Raw genomic sequence first — 18,602 nt, 5'->3', positions numbered from 1 at the left:
TTATTAAATGTACCAGTGAAAAAAACAAAAGCTTAGAGGGACCTTTATATCAGTCCAAAAAACACTGCCTTCTCTGCAGGAAAAAACAGCTGAAGTCGGTAGCTGTGTTTTAGAACATGGTTTCTACCTGGCTTAAGCTGGTCACACGCTTGGAGGAGCAACAAAGTTGGATATAGGTGGTCAAGTTAGGTTTTAGAACATGGTAGCTAGTCAAGCAGCTAAAGGCCCCAATATACTCAAGCGAAATTGAAGAACAAACTGATGTGAAGTTAGTTTGGAGTTTGAAACAGTTTTCCAAAGTGAACTTTCTGAAAATGTTTATTCCAGCTGGTAAACACATTGGTCCATGGTGATTATGTAATAGTTTGGGGTGTTTTTGCAGCTCCGCCTTCTTTGACATGGAAATCTTCTCCGGTTGAATGCCTTCTTTTCAGTAAGACACAAGTGAATACATGAACACACTGGAGAGCTGATTTAGAGTAGAAATTGAAGTTGTACTTCTAATTGAAAGCGACACGACACTGTTTTTCATGTTGAATACTCTGTATAAAGTACTATATAAATAGATGTCTATATAAATAAATGTAACATGACTTGAATGGAGCTCTGAATTGCAGAGGTTGTGCAAACATATCCATGTTGCTATGATCTGATGCTTTCAAAACTACCTGTTCAAAGCAACATAACAATAAAGATAACTATAATGATAACTGGATTCTAATTGCCTGCCAATGTTTTTATTATTCATCAGCTGAAGGAAAAAAAAAATCTGGTATTGTCTTCAACGATATTGTTCCTCTGTGTCATTATCATTAGAGTTCTGGCATGGACTTCCCTATTTTAATAGAATTAGAATGATTAATAGTTGTAATTACCATTACAGTTGTCATCCTTGGTGTGAACTGGCCTTAAAGGTGCCCTAGATTCAAAAATTGAATTTACGTCGGCATAGTTGAATAACAAAAGTTCCATACATTGAAATGACATACAGTGAGTCTCAAACTCCATTGTTTCCTCCTTCTTATATAAAACGCATTTGTTTAAACGACCTCCGAAGAACAACATAACACGCCCCCAATATTTGCATATGCCAGCCCATGTTCAATGCATTACACAAGGGCAGAACGTCTGGATCTGTGCACAGCTGAATCATCAGACTAGGTAAGCAAGCAAGGACGAAAAATAACTGACATGATCCATGATTACATGATATTTTTAGTGATATTTGTAAATTGTCTTTCTAAATGTTTCATTAGCATGTTGCTAATGTACTGTTAAATGTGGTTAAAGTTACCATCATTTCTTACTGTGCTCACGGAGACAAGAGCCGTCGCTATTTTAATTTTTAAACACTTGCAGTCTGTATAATTCATAAACACAACTTCATTCTTTATAAATCTCTCCAACAGTGTAGCATTAGCCGTTAGCCACAGACCACAGCCTCAAATTCATTCATAAACAAATGTAAACATTCAAATGAATATATTCAAATATACTCACAGGAATCGATGTATGCATGATAAACACTTTGTCAAGATCCATTTTGAGGGTTATATTAGCTGTGTGAACTTTGTGTTTGCTGTTTAAGGCAGTTGAGAGCTTGCGGGGTCGGGGGAGCGGGAGATTTAAAGGGGCCGCACGCTTAATCGGTGCATATGTAATAATGGCTCAAAATAGGCAGTTTATAAAAAAAATAATAAAAAAAAAAATATATGGGGTATTTTAAGCTGAAACTTCACAGACACGTTCAGGGGACACCTTAGACTTATATTACATCTTTTGAAAAGGCACCTCTAGGGCACCTTTAACGCATTGAATTAAACATGAAATTTTGAAGTAGAAAGACTGAAAAAGTATTTTCTTGTAAAACATACTTCGTTATAGGTTTACAACAAAAAATATTTTTTTTTAGTGTAGATTTTCCAACAGCATGTTTGTTTGTTGACAATAACCCACCACAATGACAAATACTGCAAAACATGGTGATGTGAGATCATGTTTCTGGCACTCAGAGATCTTCACTCCCAGACTCCATCATGTCTGTACTCATCCTGCTAACTTCATTACTTCCCTCTTTTCTCTTCACAATGTTAACATCCTTTATGACAGAGCTGTATGGCTTCTTTTAATTCCCCTGGTGAATGGGGTTATGATCCTGTCAGAGATACATTTTTTTGATAAAACGCCTGAAGTGGCGTTATCTGTGCTCCTCCAGTTTGACTGGCGGAAACCAATAAGCGCTAAATATGGTAGAGCTTTGGTTTGCAGGCCATCTTAAAGACCCCCGAGAGGCCTTGGCCAGCTCAAGCGGGTAGGTGGGTGTGTAATTGCAGTTATTGTCATGGCACGTGGGGCCAGATGGGGTCTAGGCTGAAATGATGAGGGAGGCTGTATTTTCATGGCCTCAATATCGCTTCTCTGTGAGATGGCAATCACGGTGAAGAGCTCTATCTGGGCTCTGGCAGATAGACTAATTTATCTCGATATATCCTGCCACGCTACTACGATGTAGAAGGTATCCAGCAGACCAGGGCAATGCATCAACTGCCTGCGGGCTTGAAAGAAGTGAATGTGCATGGCTGATATTCTAATTGGCCCTTTTTAAAATAAACAAAAAGGCAGTGCCAATGGATATCCATCTGCAGGGAGCATATAACAATATCTAGAATGTAAAAAACGCTTTATATTGGACTAACCAGTTTTTATAGCAGTATGTTAATGGCCTCCAATCTGCTGAGGAAAAACGGTGCGACAACTGAGGGAATTATTGCCTGCTGGTGGCCCGTTCAAGGCTAAATGGAGCACTGGCACATGTATTTACGACCCTCGCCAGGTTTCTGGTGATGAAAAAAAACAACAATATCTTTCTCTTTTTTTTAGTCTGTTATTATCATGATCACTCCCTTTCAAATGTCTTCAGAAAGCCCCTTTTTCCTACTCTCAAAGCTGGAACAATAGCTGCCTGTAGACAGTTCCTGTGAGAATCGCTCAAGCACAAAGAAACATGGGTGCGAAACTCACACCCAGCTCTGGATGACATTAAATTGCATCTATTTATAGCTCCATACGCCCTAAAGTGCACTGTAATGACACTTCTTGAATTGTCTAATTTCTTTCAGACATCCAAATGGGCAAATTTGAGGCTTGTTCTGTTTAAAGCATTACTACAATATTAAAAGCAAGATATCAGCATTTACAAAACAAACAAAAAATAATATAAAAATTCAAAATATATTTATTTTATTTTAGTTCTTTTTATTTTTATATTTCAATTGCAATATATATAATTAAAAATAATACAAATCATTTGTATATTATATACTATGTTCAGTTTATAAATTTGTATATGTTCTTTGTTAACTATTACTGCACACCCTTCAGGCCATTCATACACATTCATACATCATGAAAAAGTGACCACATAGCTCCACGCTCCCTCTAGTGGACTACAGACAATGCCTCTGCAGTCCATCCCCTCATTAATATTGCACATGCTCATTTGCATTTCCTGTTCTACACACTGCTGCCAGAGGCAAAACACACCGTCTTAACATGATCCTCTTATGAACAGCTCATGCAGCGCACAGACATACAAATTACACAGTAACAAATGGCTGCATATGTAAATGAGGACAGATGGGCTTAGAACAGGATCAGATGTGAGTTTAGCATATTAAATGACTGGTTGCCTTCCAGTGTTGGAAAGCACATGCAAACTAAACGCCCTTAAATGGTGAGCGCATTAAACTCGATATTGGAGATAAAACATTGTGCGTTTTTATTCTATGTCACCGAGGGACGTGCAGCATCTCAGCTTGGAAACAGGCCAGATCGCTTAAAACACATTTAACCAAGGTCTAATGGTCTAAGTATTTAACGACGGCATGAGATTATGAGATAATTAATTCAATCACAGACCAAAGAATTGTAATTTCGGTTTCACTGGCTGGGATGGAGAACGATTACACTAAAACTCATCAACTTCACTCATTATGTGACCCATAATACCAGATCTGAAGTATAAATGGCATGTTGGATATGTAGTGGCCCTCAACACTAATGAAAATCTCCACTTCATTATATTCAGATCATCAACGACTCTTTAATAAGAATCATATGCATTTCGTCAATTTTCTAGTGATAACATCTTGTATATGAGAACCATTTTCTTCTATTTCCCAATCAAATTACATTATGAACTCAAAGAGACACAGGCTGTACAGCCCAAGAGGAAACCAATGATATGGTGCTATATTTTAGGTTTGATGTGACAGTTTTGTGAGTGCTCTCTTCACACCGAGATGAAACAGGGAAACCTTGGTGGGTTCAACCTTTGCTTTGAAGTGGCTGTGGGTTGCCAGCGAATTAAATAATTCCATATAAAGATGAAAGGTGAATAAAATGTCAGCAGAGGCATGCTGGTTTGTGCTGTTAAGCTGTTTACAGCAGTGGAGTTGTGAGTGGTGGAAAGTGAGCAATTCAACACAAGCAATCCTCCCAAAGATTGGCATTGTGCAGGGACAACATTACTGAATTCTAATGACAGGGAACAACTATATTTTCCATACTTTCTCAAGAAAATAGTGGGGACTTGGCTGTTATCCTGTTGTTACGCGGTTAAGCCACTAAGAGGTGGTTGTTTACTGGCCTATATCAAAAGATATATAAAGCATAAAATGTTTTATCAAATAAAATTAAATATTAAAATATATTCATATAAAACAAAATAAAGACCATTATCTGAACTTCGCGTTTTTTTTTTTTTTTTTTTTTTTTTTTACTAATATTGGATGTTTGATTTTGGGCCCACAATGCGGCGCCAGGCGTTTTTGCTAGTTTCAGGCCAATGCAGTTATGATTTTCACGTCCTGTGCCACGTTATTTAAATAGCAAATTCATTTGCGCCCATTTGTGCGCCCATGGGCGTGCTGGTCTGAAAACAAGGTATGTCGGAATGCGCAGGGGCAAATTTCGAGCTACAGACAAAACAAGTGAAAAACATGAATTTTGGTGGAATTTGAGGTTTTCACAAAAATTAGTTCATTAAGCCCTCATCTCGCGATCCCAATGCTCCAAATAGTAATTAAACACCTAAAAGTATCTTGATTTGTATGATTTCTGAGAGGAGTACCTTTCCCTTGTCCGTGAAAATCGTTTTTCTCTGCTCGCTTCTGGAGGACTGCCGCTTCCCTCTGCAAGTGCTAACATTCATAGCGAATTATCGATAGCATGAGTCTGAACCGATGAAATGTGATTTTCAAACCCAAGATGATGTAAACAAAATGATCTTACTCACGCTCACTGACAGATCCGATCACGGCGCTCGCACAAAGACGCCTCAGACAGCGCGCCATCCCGATACACACATACACAGAATTACAGTATTTCAAAAAATCTGTCTTGGCGAGTATTCACGCTAACATTATCTGTTATGTCTTAAGTGAACATTTGGTTAACTGTCTGTTTCATTAATGTTAAACAATTGTGGTATCATGGAAAATTTTAGCTAAAATTAGTATAGCTATCAATGCACTCTTGTCTCAGTGTACTGCTCTAGTGGCAGTTCAAGTGCCAAGAACATAAAAGTAGAGTAAGATGGCAACATGTTCACTTTCTACTGCTGATTGAGTTGGCCATTTGAGACCTAGAACAAAGTGTTCATCTCTCTTACAGTAGACATGGTGCACTTGCCTAGTTGTTTCACATAAGCACTAAAATTCCTGAGGGACACGGAGCCTAGAGTTTAGCAGAAAAAATTCTGTAGGCTGTTTTTGAGGGTCATAGCACGACCTTACCAGCAGAGCCCTGTCAGAACCAACAGGCTTTCATCATCCGCCTTTGAGGGCCAAAGTGGGGAACATGAACCGGTCATTGGTCTCACTTTCTGCTGTTTGAGATAGGAGTCATGGGGATTTTCACTTCAAGGTGCTGCACTGATTCCAACTGAAGAAAACATCACATTTCCAGTTTTTAATGCTCCTTAAAGGAACTGAACAACATGAGGGTGAGTAGAGAGCTGTGGTTTGGCGGTTAGCTCATATGCTCATACAAATAATAAGTCACTGTTTTGCCTTCCGTCATTTTTCAATCCTATTCCCATTTTTTATCCCAAATATTTAAGAGCTTGCTCTACTATTCTACATCAGTAAGTCACAGAAGGCCAAAAATACCTGTTCAAATGTTACCTGAATAAATTCCAGTGATGTCTATTCTGTGCTGATCTAAAGATTGCCAGCACAAAGAGTCAATTTTCATAATCAAATCTATTAAATTCAATGAGCAGCAACTGGTCCAAGATGATAATATTGATCATGAGGTTGCATACAAAGACAGGTGCTTATTCTTTCATGCATTCATTTGCCTGTGTCAGCAGTTACTGACTGGTGCCACTGGAGAACGCAGCCATATGTCACATATAACATAAAAATAATCTAACTCATGCACAAGAGCTTCAAAGCAAGAATACTGCTACAGTGATAACAATCAAATGACAGCACATTCAGACACTAAATCCATCTCTTACAAACAATGACGATAACTGCAATGAAATCTGAGCTACTGCATTTTGAGTAAACCAATATACGGGTGTAGATGAGCTACTCATACATTCTGCACTGATTGTGAGATAAAATATGTATTAAAAATATAGTAAAATGTGATAAACAGTGCTACCACACTCTTACTGGTACCTGAAAGTACTCATTTAAACAAAATATTTCATAAAATATGCATAGCCTTTCAAATTCTGTGAAAATTTTTGGAGCTTTCTGCCAAGCCAAGATCCCTTGAGTTTATGAAACCGCTAAAGACGCCAATAAGCAACTGACATTTTGAGACATAGCATCATTAAGGCTGTGAAAATACATAAAGCATTATGTTTAAGTCATATGATTAATGAATGATCTATTAAGAACATCTATTTGCAATCATATTGAAGATCGCACATACATAACAGCTTCTATCAACTAAGCATTTGATGTTTTAGATAATTAACATCTAAATATTTCATATTGTAATGATTTAATAGGAGTTTAATAAAATGTATGTATGTATATATATATATATATATATATGTGTGTGTGTGTAATTCATAAGTGATATTATAAATTAGACATTTTGAATAGCTGGTATAGGTTGCAAGTTTATTTATTAGTTAAATTCTACATTAAGAAATTCTATACATATGTGTTATGATTTATGGAGTACAGGGGACTAATAATTGTGATTTTTTTTCTTAATATGATAACCATAGCAACAATGAGGTTGCCCATTGTCAAAATTTGCATATATAAAACTGCATACATCTCAACAACCTATGACACTTCCTCACAAAATTTAACACACCTAAACTAACAGTTTAATCAGGTTAGAAGCACAAATCCCATCCATGCACTGAGTGACAGAACAATGCTATGTCGCCACACTGAATCCTGCTCGTCTGACCTCAGAGCTGGAGTCTGGCTCTCGCTGGCAGGCTAATGTGAATGCCTTCTTCCTGAGAGGCATGGCACCATGCCACCTCCCATTACTGTCACTGACACGACTGCTGCTGCCGCGCTCTAAAAACACATTCAAATCACATTCACACACAAATCTAAAAAAAGGATGCTGTTGCATTAGTTTTAACTGTGCTTTTATGGTGAGCATGAGCTATAATTGTCCAATAGAGAGAGAAAGTATGATTAGTCATGGTCCGCTCTGGAGGAGTAATGCGTGACCAGAGTGACCTTGAGGGAGGGTCACATGACATCGAAAGGCTGTCCCAATTCCCTTTTCTCCCTCCCTCCCCCCCAGGATGAGGCACAGCGGGCAGCAGTGGAAGATGTACAGGCAGACAAAGCTCAGGGGCAGATGGATACAAGAACCATTGCCTTATGCAACGTCCCAACTGAGAATGAGGCTTGTTGACTGTCTTTTTACTCACTTGATAAATCATAATTTGAACACACAAACAGTAATACATAAGATACTAATTGTGTACATTGTTTATAATGTATGCCTTTGTAATACCCTGTATCATCCATCCATCCATCCATCCATCCATCCATCCATCCATCCATCCATCCATCCATCCATCCATCCATCCATCCATCTATCTATCTATCTATCTATCTATCTATCTATCTATCTATCTATCTATCTATCTATCTATCTATCCATCCATCCATCCATCCATCCATCCATCCATCCATCCATCCATCCATCCATCCATCCATCCATCAAATTACCCTATTAACAATAAAGATAAATAAAGATAAAAAGACAACTTTTTTCCTCAGAATTGCGAGTTTATATCTCACAATTCTGATTTTATAAATCGCAATTGCATGTTAGAGTCAGAATTGAGAGATATAAACTCAATTCTGAGAAAAAAAATTCTGACTTTAAAGGGATAGTTCACCCAAAAATGAAAATTTGATGTTTATCTGCTTACCCCCAGTGCATCCAAGATGTAGGTGACTTTTTTTCTTCAGTCGAACACAAATTATGATTTTTAACTGCAACCGCTGCCCTCTATCAGTCAAATAATAGCAGTGGATGGGAACTTCAACTATAACAGTAAATGAAACTTGCTTAGACAAATCAAAATTAAAACCTGCGGCTCGTGACGGCACATTGATGTCCTAAGACACGAAACGATCGGTTTGTGCGAGAAACCGAACATTATTTATATAATTTTTTACCTCTAATAGCTAATAGCTTCCTGTTAGTGAGGTCAAAAAATGCGTTCTGGTGCCGGAAGTGATGTCTCGCCCATATACTTCAATGAGCGCGAGACATCACTTCCGTTGTCAGAGAGCGATCAGACCTCACTTGCCGGAAGCTGAACGAAGTTGGACATAGTGGTGTATTAGAGGTAAAAAATTATATAAATACTGTTCGGTTTCTCGCACAAACCGATCGTTTCGTGTCTTAGGACATCAATGTGCCGTCACGAGCCGCAGGGTTTCATTTGGATTTGTCTATGGAAGTTTTTTCGACTCTTATTGTTCAAGTTCCCAATCACTGCTATTATTTGACTGACAGCGGTTGCAGTTAAAAATCATAATTTGCATTCGACTGAAGAAAAAAAGTCATCTACATCTTGGATGCCCTGGGGGTAAGCAGATAAACATCAAATTTTCATTTTTGGGTGAACTATCCCTTTAAGACGTAATTGTGAGTTTATATCATGCAATTCTGACTTCATAATTCACATTTGTGAGTTTAAAGTTGCAGTTACCCTTTTTATTTTTTTAGTGGTGGAAACAAGCTTCCATAATAGACAGACAGACAGACAGACAGATAGACAGACAGACAGACAGACAGACAGACAGACAGACAGACAGACAGACAGACAGACAGACAGACAGACAGACAGACAGACAGACAGACAGACAGACAGACAGACAGACAGACAGACAGACAGACAGACAGACAGACAGACAGACAGACAGACAGACAGACAGACAGACAGACAGACAGACAGACAGACAGACAGACAGACAGATAGATAGATAGATAGATAGATAGATAGATAGATAGATAGATAGATAGATAGATAGATAGATAGATAGATAGATAGATAGATAGATAGATAGATAGATAGATAGATAGATAGATAGATAGACAGACAGACAGACAGACAGACAGACAGACAGATAGATAGATAGATAGATAGATAGATAGATAGATAGATAGATAGATAGATAGATAGATAGATAGATAGATAGATAGATAGATAGATAGATAGATAGATAGATAGATAGATAGATAGATAGATATTTTACTCCTTAAAAAGATTAAAATGACCCTATTAACACTGAAGTAATTTAAACTACAAATACCAAATTACTCCTTCAGAACATTTAAGGATTTGTTTGTGGCAAAGAAAAACTGAAAAATAAGAGTGCATCTTGAATCCCAGAGAGAGGGCATGTTCATTCAGCCTGACAAACAGCAGTACGCTCAATACGGATTGAAACTGCTGTCTTATACCGTTTCTAAAAATAGTCTCGGCGTGACATCACCAGAGCTACGTAAACACTGTCCACTTTGTTTTCAGTCTGCGTGTGAGAGATATCTCAGCGTACAGAGCCAACCTTATCCCTCTGCCCTCGGCTTAGAGAGAGATACAGCCTGCGGAAAACTCTCAGAACATGCTGAACGTGTCTGCCTCAAACAGCCGACAAGTCCATTAACTCTCTACGCGAGAATCAAATACGTGACCCAAGATTTGGCTCCTCGTATGTTGTGATGGTTTTTTAAAATGTTAAATGAAGCATCAAGCTACAGCAGCAGTCAAGTTGTCATGTATGAAATTAAAACGGGGTCTTACCCCGCAGATACGGTTAGAATAACAAGATCTGTGTGCTGTCAAAAATGCTTTCCTTCATATATTTGATATCACGCTCATGTGATCGCACATTAGTGAATGCAGTGCTGAGGTTAATAATAGCTGTTGTTTCATATCAAAACAAATGCAAAGCTTAATATTTTCCTTATCTCAAATGAGTCCTGGCACAATCACATGCACAATTCAAACATGTACTCACATGTAGTGGTAGCGATGACAAGCCATGAAGTCGCTGTGTTGTGTGTGGGTCTCTTGTGCGCACCAAACTAAGCTTCGGTCTCACACACACACCTCTTTCCTCTCAAACACTCGCAGAAGTGCTCGACTCATTCAAGCTTAGCCTCAGAGGGGCGGCAGACATCACGGAGTGTGTGATGTAATGTGCATTTCAAACACACACACAGACACACACACATCTCATCAATGATGTTTCCTATGAGATTCAGAGATTCACACATCCATTTTCATGTGATGTATCAAAAGGTGATCTTTTTTTTATTGGAAATGAATCATGCAATAGGCACTTCTGTACCCACCCTGCCCTTGATTTGTTTTTGTTTACATCTGATCTGGGCTGTAGTATGGTTCAGGGAGCCAGAGACCCAGTTGGCACAGTGGTTGCTATAGTAACATATTCTGTTTGTGAGGCTGGACCAATCAGCACGAGCGTGGAGCATCCCTAATGACACAAACGGATTCATTAAGAACTAACAAAAGATTATGTGAATAGGCAAGCTGAAGACTTAATTATGCTGGGAGGGAGGAAATACCTCTTGATTCAAGAAATGTTTTAATTACTGGTCGGTGTCTTTAATCTAATCGCTGACAGTGATTTAAAGTTTTTAATTGTTGGTCTACATATCTATTATAAAACTGCTGTGCCCAATTAAAATGTTTAAATTGTTGGTCTATGTCTCTAATATAAAAAGATTTGAAATTTTTTAATTGTTGGTCTACATACCTAATATAAATTCTTGGGTGCCATTTTAATTTTTATATTGTTGCTCAATTAAATTTTTTTAATTGTTGGTCTTCATCTTTAATATAAAATCACTGGACGTGATTTTAATTTTTCATCCACATCCCTAATATAAAATTGCTGGCTGTGATGCGATTTTAATTTTTTAAATGATGGTCTGCACCTGTAATATAAAATTGCTTGGCCCTTTTTAATTTTTTAATTGTTGGCCTAAGTCCCTAATTTAAAATAATTGTATTTAATTATTTTTAACATTTTTGCTCTCTAAACTTAAAATTGGTGGGCCTGATTTATTTTTATTTTATTTCATTTTTTTATTTTTTATTTGATACATGTCCTAAATGTAAAACTGCTGCCTAGAATTTAAATTTTTGAATTTTTGGTGTACGTCTTTAATAAAAAAAAAAATGGTTAGCCCAATTATTATTATTATTATATATATATATTTTTTTGGTCTATGTCCCTAATATAAAATCGCTGGCTGTGATTTTTATGTTTTAATTGTTGGTCTATGTCGCTAATTTAAAATCACTTAGGCCAACTTAAACTTTTTAATTGTTGGTCTACATCCCTGATTTAACATTGTTGGGTGCCATTTTAATATTTTATTTGTTACTCTTTTATAAAATCTCTAGGACCGTCGTTGCCGATAGTTTAATGGGCAGCGTGGCGAAAAGTAGTGCGTTTGGGCGTCCCAAGTTCAAGTCCTGGCTCCTGTCAACTTACTGTCGTTTCATAATAAAGGCAAAAACGGCAAATATAAACCTTTAAAAAAATCTCTGGGGCTGAATTTAAATTTTTTTTAAATCATTGGTCCACATCTGTAATACAAAAACGCTGGACGTGATATTACTTTTTTTTTTTAAACTTTTGATCTACATCTATAATACCCAGGTTGAGCACACACCGAGTGCTGCTAGCTTTACCTTTTTTTTGTGGGATGTCTCAACAGACAACCTCTCCTGTCCCACTGGGACCTTCCTGCATGTACCTGTCACCTGGTAACAACAACACTGTGGCACATGCACATTACCAGTTATCATAACAATACCTGTCAGATAAAACACCTTCCCAACACGCACCAGGAGACTTAACCGGCTCCCACACACCTTAATACCTCCACAAGCTGACAAAGCACTCAACACGGAGAGGGGCTTTGGAAACATCTCCACCCCTGATATAACAAGGTCGGGGCCTTTGTTATGCTGATTTAAGCTCCCGAAGGAACATTGCATTGTGGGATCAGATCTTTTCAGGGGTAGGAAAAAGCACAGTAATGAGGCTGTACATCTTCACGCAAACACACTCATTATGGAGCCTTGGTGGCAGGCACGAGGCTGACAATTTTGGCACTGGTGTTGTTCATGCATGTATGGAGATGATGGACAGGGGTGGGGAAGGAATGCTGGAGGTGCATCCATCAGGGACACCAACTTTAGTGCAGCTGTCAAGAGATGCTGACATACTGACACATCAAAATGATGTGCATTAAATTCACATGCTAATGCAATGTTAATGATCATTCACAAATACCTAAAAAAAACAAAACAAATCGATGTCATCCATGGAGATTCATAGAGCCTATACATTTAAGGGAATGCATTTCACATGTAATTCATGTTGTATGAGACATGAAAAAGGTAAACATGGGCAGTAAGCTCAGAGCCAAAACCATTCACTGGATCCATCTATAGCTGAATCATTTGACACTGTAACAGGTAGATGTATGCATGTAAATATCAAACAAACTGCTACAAAAAAGGGATGTGCAAAACTACATTTTTAAAATCATCTAGTCAGTGGGTTGTATAAACATCCTTGTACAATTATGGTAGGCTGGTTTCAAGGTTAATCTAAGGAGTTTGGGGGGACATTCATGTTGTTATATTCAACATTAGCTAGGCAGAATGCAGAATGTGAGCATTTTTAAAAATGAGAATTAAAAAAAAAATCAATTGTAATATTTTAGGGCTCAGCAATAACAATTTTTGTTTTCTGCTGGTCTAGCTGAGCCATTAGTTCAGTTTTTTTTTTTTTTTTAGTATACTTCTATTCTGCAAGCATACAGATTAAAGGTGCCCTCGAATGAAAAATTGAATTTATCTTGGCATAGCCAAATAACAAGAGTTCAGTACATGGAAATGACATACAGTGAGTCTCAAACTCCATTGTTTCCTCCTTCTTATATAAATCTCATTTGTTTAAAAGACCTCCGAAGAACAGGCGAATCTCAACATAACACCGACTGTTACGTAACAGTCGGGGTGTACGCAACCAATATTTGCATATGCCAGCCCATGTTCCCAACATTATGAAAGGCATTAGACAAGGGCAACGTCTGGATCTGCACAGCTAAATCATCAGACTAGGTAAGCAAGCAAGAACAATAGCGAAAAATGGCAGATGGAGCGATAATAGCTGACATGATCCATGATAACATGATATTTTTAGTGATATTTGTAAATTGTCTTTCTAAATGTTTCGTTAGCATGTTGCTAATTAACTGTTAAATGTGGTTAAAGTTACCATCGTTTCTTACTGTATTCACAAAGACAAGAGAGCCGTCGCTATTTTCATTATTAAACACTTGCAGTCTGTATAATTCATAAACACAACTTCATTCTTTATAAATCTCTCCAACAGTGTAGCATTAGCCGTTAGCCACGGAGCACTATCAAACTCATTCAGAATCAAATGTAAACAAAATAACAGTAAACAATACTCACATAATCTGATGCATGCATGACGAACACTTTGCAAAGATCCATTTGAGGGTTATATTAGCTGTGTAAACTTTGTTTATGCACTGTTCAAGGCAAGCGCGAGCTCCGTGGGCGTGGAGCATGAGAATTAAAGGGCCAGTAGCCCTGAATCGGCTCATTTATAATGATGCCCCAAAATAGGCAGTTAAAATAATGAATTAAAAAAAATCTATTGGGTACTTTGAGCTGAAACTTCACAGACACATTCAGGGGACACCTTAGACTTATATAACATCTTTTTTTAAAGTTCTAGGGCACCTTTAAATTTACACAGATTTCTATTTCAAATAAATGCTGTTCTCTTGTACTTTATTTATCAAAGAATCCTGAAAAAAATGTATCACCATTTCCAAAAAATAAATTAAAATATTAAGCAGCTGTTCTTAACATTGATAATAATAATAATAAATGTTTCTTGAGCAGCAAATCAGTATATTCGAATGATTTCTTAAGGATCATGTGACACTGAAGACTGGAGTAATGCTGCTGGAAATTCAGCTTTGACATCACAGGAATAAATTAAATATTCAAATATATTAAAATAGAAAAAAGTTATTTGAAATTGTAATAATATTTCACAATATTACTGTTTTAACTGAATTTTTGATCAAATAAATGCAGCCTTGGTGAGCATAAGTTTTCTTTCAAAAACATTAAAAAAATTCTTACCGATCCCAAACTTTTGAACGGTAGTGGATATAAACATAAAATATAAAAGGTATTAAAATAAAAATGTGCTCATTCAAATTATTATTCATTATTATGCAACAAAATGCAAATTACCTGTGAAATAATTATGCAAAATATTACTGATCTAGTATCTAGTATGTAATTTTCAAAACATTTTGATACTATCAACTGTATCAAGAATACCACAAATCTTTTTATTTTTTTTTATTTTTTTTGATCTAACAAAACATGGTCTACTGTATGTCAGCCATCTAAATAATATTATCTTCGTGACATATCAGATAAACTACTCAACATCATTGTTGGATATCAACCACTGCAACTCATCTCTACTGCAAACTTGGTAAACACAAACACACATCCTGGAAATTGTGAGTGAGTGAGTGAGTGAGTGAGTGAGTGAGTGAGTGCATATGTGTGTGGGGTGGTTTCAAAGAGGGCTGCCCCCAGACTTATTCACTCAGTCAACTACTTGTGATCAGAAATTAGCCTTGGCCGAGAGGGCTGTGCTGACATTCGCTTTCGAAAATGTTCTCCCTCTGCTCTCTGAGGCTCTTGTCTAAAGAGCTGAAGCAGGCTAATCTCTGCTAGCCCTGAGCTGTTCGCTAACAATACAGCACCGAGGGAGAAAAGATTACTTACAACTGAACATCTATTACAGAGAAATGATTTATTGATTTGCTAAGGGGTTGAAAACCAGAGGGAGGTAGGGGCTTGATACATTGGAGAGATTTGCAGAGGAGGCAGGAAGGTTCATGAGACAGAATTGAGGTAGACATATTCATGAGGCAGAACTGATGCAGAAGTCTTCATGAGGTGAACTTGAAGTAGCAACGTTCATGAAAGCGTTGCGCGCCAACTGTCAAAAATTGAATTGAGAATTGCTCTTTAAATTCCTTTTGCTGAATCTGATTACAGTTTAAATTAGGAACAGTGGCAAACAGGATGCAGTTAGAATCATTTGAAATTCAAGGATGGATGGATGGATGGATGGATGGATGGATGGATGGATGGATGGATGGATGGATGGATGGATGGATGGATGGATGGATGGATGGATGGATGGATGGATGGATGGATGGATGGATGGATGGATGGATGGATGGATGGATGGATGGATGGATGGATGGGATTCAAATTTAGGAATTAAAGCTGAAAATTGTTCATGCACCAGGCAGAAACAAGCCAGAAATTAGTCAAAATAGAGCCAAAAGTGTTCAGGCAACAGAATTGAGGCAGATCTGAAGCAGAAGTGTTCATGTGGCAGACCAGAGCCAGAATGTGTTCATGAGGAAATAACATACATAATTACAACACAAATAAAACCCTGCAGTTGAAATAAGCTCATCATGAGCAATTCTGCCTGAAATGTACATGTCAACAGCTTTCTGTGACCGTATGCACTGTATACACAGACACACAATCATGACTTGTCTCTATTTCATAGGTGACAATGCACCGAACACCTGACACTTCATCATCTGAAAGAGGGAACGAGAGTGAAACATATGGGAGATCTATTTGCATGCCTCACATCTCCCTGACTCACTTAAGAGTCACACTCAGTCTTCAGCTCTGCTCTCCGCTCAGAGGATCACTCAGACTGTGTGTATGAATAATGGACACACATTAAACCCCAGATGTGCAAAGGAAAAGAAAGAGAGAAAGATAAAGAGAGAAGAAGAGAACTGAATTCGCTGCGGGGGATAGACAACTGAGACATGGAGGGAGACAGAATTGAATTATAACTTGCGTGATCCGGGGCTCATTTTAAAGGGATGATGGCAGATATTCAGACAGACCCGTACAGCCCGTATCAAATATCTGTTCCTGGATCAGTGTGCTGATGAGAAGCAATAGTGTGAATATGTGTAATGCTAAAGCTGCTTGGCTCTTCTAATACACTGTCTCCCTCCTCTGGAAGAGAGCCATGCATGCTGCCACATAACAGTCCAAACAAACAACAACATGCATTGAAATATATTAGCCATAATAATATACAATTAATAAAATGCTGTGGTATACATTAAAATAAAGATGATGGAATATATAAATGGGAAATTCCACTTAAAGATGGAAAATAAAACTATATTACATAATTAAACATATTTAACACAACATGCCATTTATGTTTTGGCAGACACTTAAAAAAATCATATATATATATATATATATATATATATATATATATATATATTATAACTTGTGTGTGTATATATATATATGTGTTGAATGAGGGTCAGAATACAACTTAGAAACACTCAGAACACCTGATATAATATATATATATATATAACTTGTGTGTGTGTATATATATATATATTATATATATATCAGGTGTTTTGAGTGTTTCTAAGTTGTATTCTGACCCTCATTCAACACAAGAATCAAATTTTCTTGCCTGTTTTGCTATCTGCCAGGAAAATATTGTATTATAAATAACATAGTATTTGGTCCTGTAGCTCAAACAGTAAAGCATGGCACAAACCCAAAGTCATGGGTTTGATTAGAAGGGAATGCAATTGATCAAATGTATACCTTGAATGCACAGCAACTTGATTTGAATAAAAGCATCAGCCAGTGTATAAATGTAAATATTGTAAGTCTGACTGAAACTTCAAGATAATAATGTAGTTTACACTAGAAATCCACACGAACTAATGTATATTTAACAGCAGAGAACTATCTGGTAGATGAGTCCAAATTATAAAACATGTGACCAGTAGGGGGCAGTGTTTTCACACATCTATCACACAATGTGTTTCTCTGCATATGGATTTTGGAAGTTGATGAGCCAACCAAAGACATGCTCAGATCATCAGTTCAAACAACACCAGAAATAAAAATTGTGTATGTTCCATGTTCATGACTAAAAGCGGTAAGGGTGCAGCTGGGGTGACAGGCACGAAATGAGTAGGCAACAAAATTTCTGCTCTCGATGTTGTCTGGCACTGACTGAGTGCTCTCTGAAGACATCTTCAGATGTTGTCTACAAAAAGACACACAGCGGGAAAAGTTGGAGCCAATTCTCCTTGTCAAAGAAAGCCTCCCAGGGTGTAGCGCATCGCTTCAGTCACAGCAAGACGACGCAATGATGATTACAATAACGCAAATCTAAGGGCACAATTGCTTCCATTATCATTACAGTTAATCACTGTGACTAGCAGACTAGTGCCGACAGGGAACCGTCAGAGTTAACTGAAAGCTGGGTGTCAAATTGTACAGGCCACTGCAAAAACGACCTTCAACAGAACAAACGTCTGTCTCTGACAGCAGTAACTCGAGCGCTTCAACTGAGACGTTCGATCTCGAACGTCAGCATTATCCTCACATAGAGGAGGAGGATGATATGACAGTGAATTTTATCTTAGCAGACGATCCGCAACTGCACCTGTGTAAAATCACAGATGCTAGAAAGAAAAGCAGAGAATGACAGATTGTGAAATAATGCAAATTAGATCAAAATTATGCATTTTGAGACATCCATTCTTTAAATAATCGATTACAAAATGACTGTGATCAATCGGCTCCAAAGGTCACCAGAAAGTCAGTCAGGAATAAGCAGGCAATTATTTCAATTTGCTTTGTGCCTCCGTCTGCACAAACACACACTCGGACGTCCACACACAAACACAGAGTCTCCTGAGATTTAATTTTGTGGCAGAATCTCTTCACTGCACATTCTCTCGGTCCCTCTCTCTGGGAGTGTTATGATTCTCCGTGATGGACACAATCTTTCAAATCAAACCCCTCCAGGCTATGGCAACATTTCCAGACCCCTAAATCTGCTCAAATCTCCAACAATCCCCGTGTCTTTGCAGTAGAGGACTATAAG

At 37.6% G+C, this 18,602-nt stretch overlaps 1 protein-coding gene across 6 annotated transcripts in view; it reads right to left on the bottom strand.

Moving 5' to 3' along the window:
• Positions 1 to 18,602, bottom strand: part of iqsec1b (IQ motif and Sec7 domain ArfGEF 1b) — a 201,567-nt gene that overhangs the window by 81,344 nt on the left and 101,621 nt on the right. The window contains exon 1 of one of the 6 annotated variants that reach the window (XM_067388058.1): positions 10,536 to 10,684. The exons of the other annotated variants lie outside the window; for them this stretch is intronic. Within the exon in view, the coding sequence (XP_067244159.1) occupies positions 10,536 to 10,561 (26 nt within the window). The 5' untranslated portion in view covers positions 10,562 to 10,684. Of the gene's footprint in view, positions 1 to 10,535; positions 10,685 to 18,602 lie in introns of those variants that run through there. 6 annotated transcript variants of the gene reach the window in all.

The sequence above is a fragment of the Chanodichthys erythropterus genome, chromosome 6, assembly GCF_024489055.1.
Source record: "Chanodichthys erythropterus isolate Z2021 chromosome 6, ASM2448905v1, whole genome shotgun sequence".
NCBI classification, from domain to species: Eukaryota; Metazoa; Chordata; class Actinopteri; order Cypriniformes; family Xenocyprididae; genus Chanodichthys; species Chanodichthys erythropterus.
The sequence above is the reverse complement of the archived record's forward strand: the minus strand, read 5'-3'. Positions and strand labels throughout refer to the sequence as shown.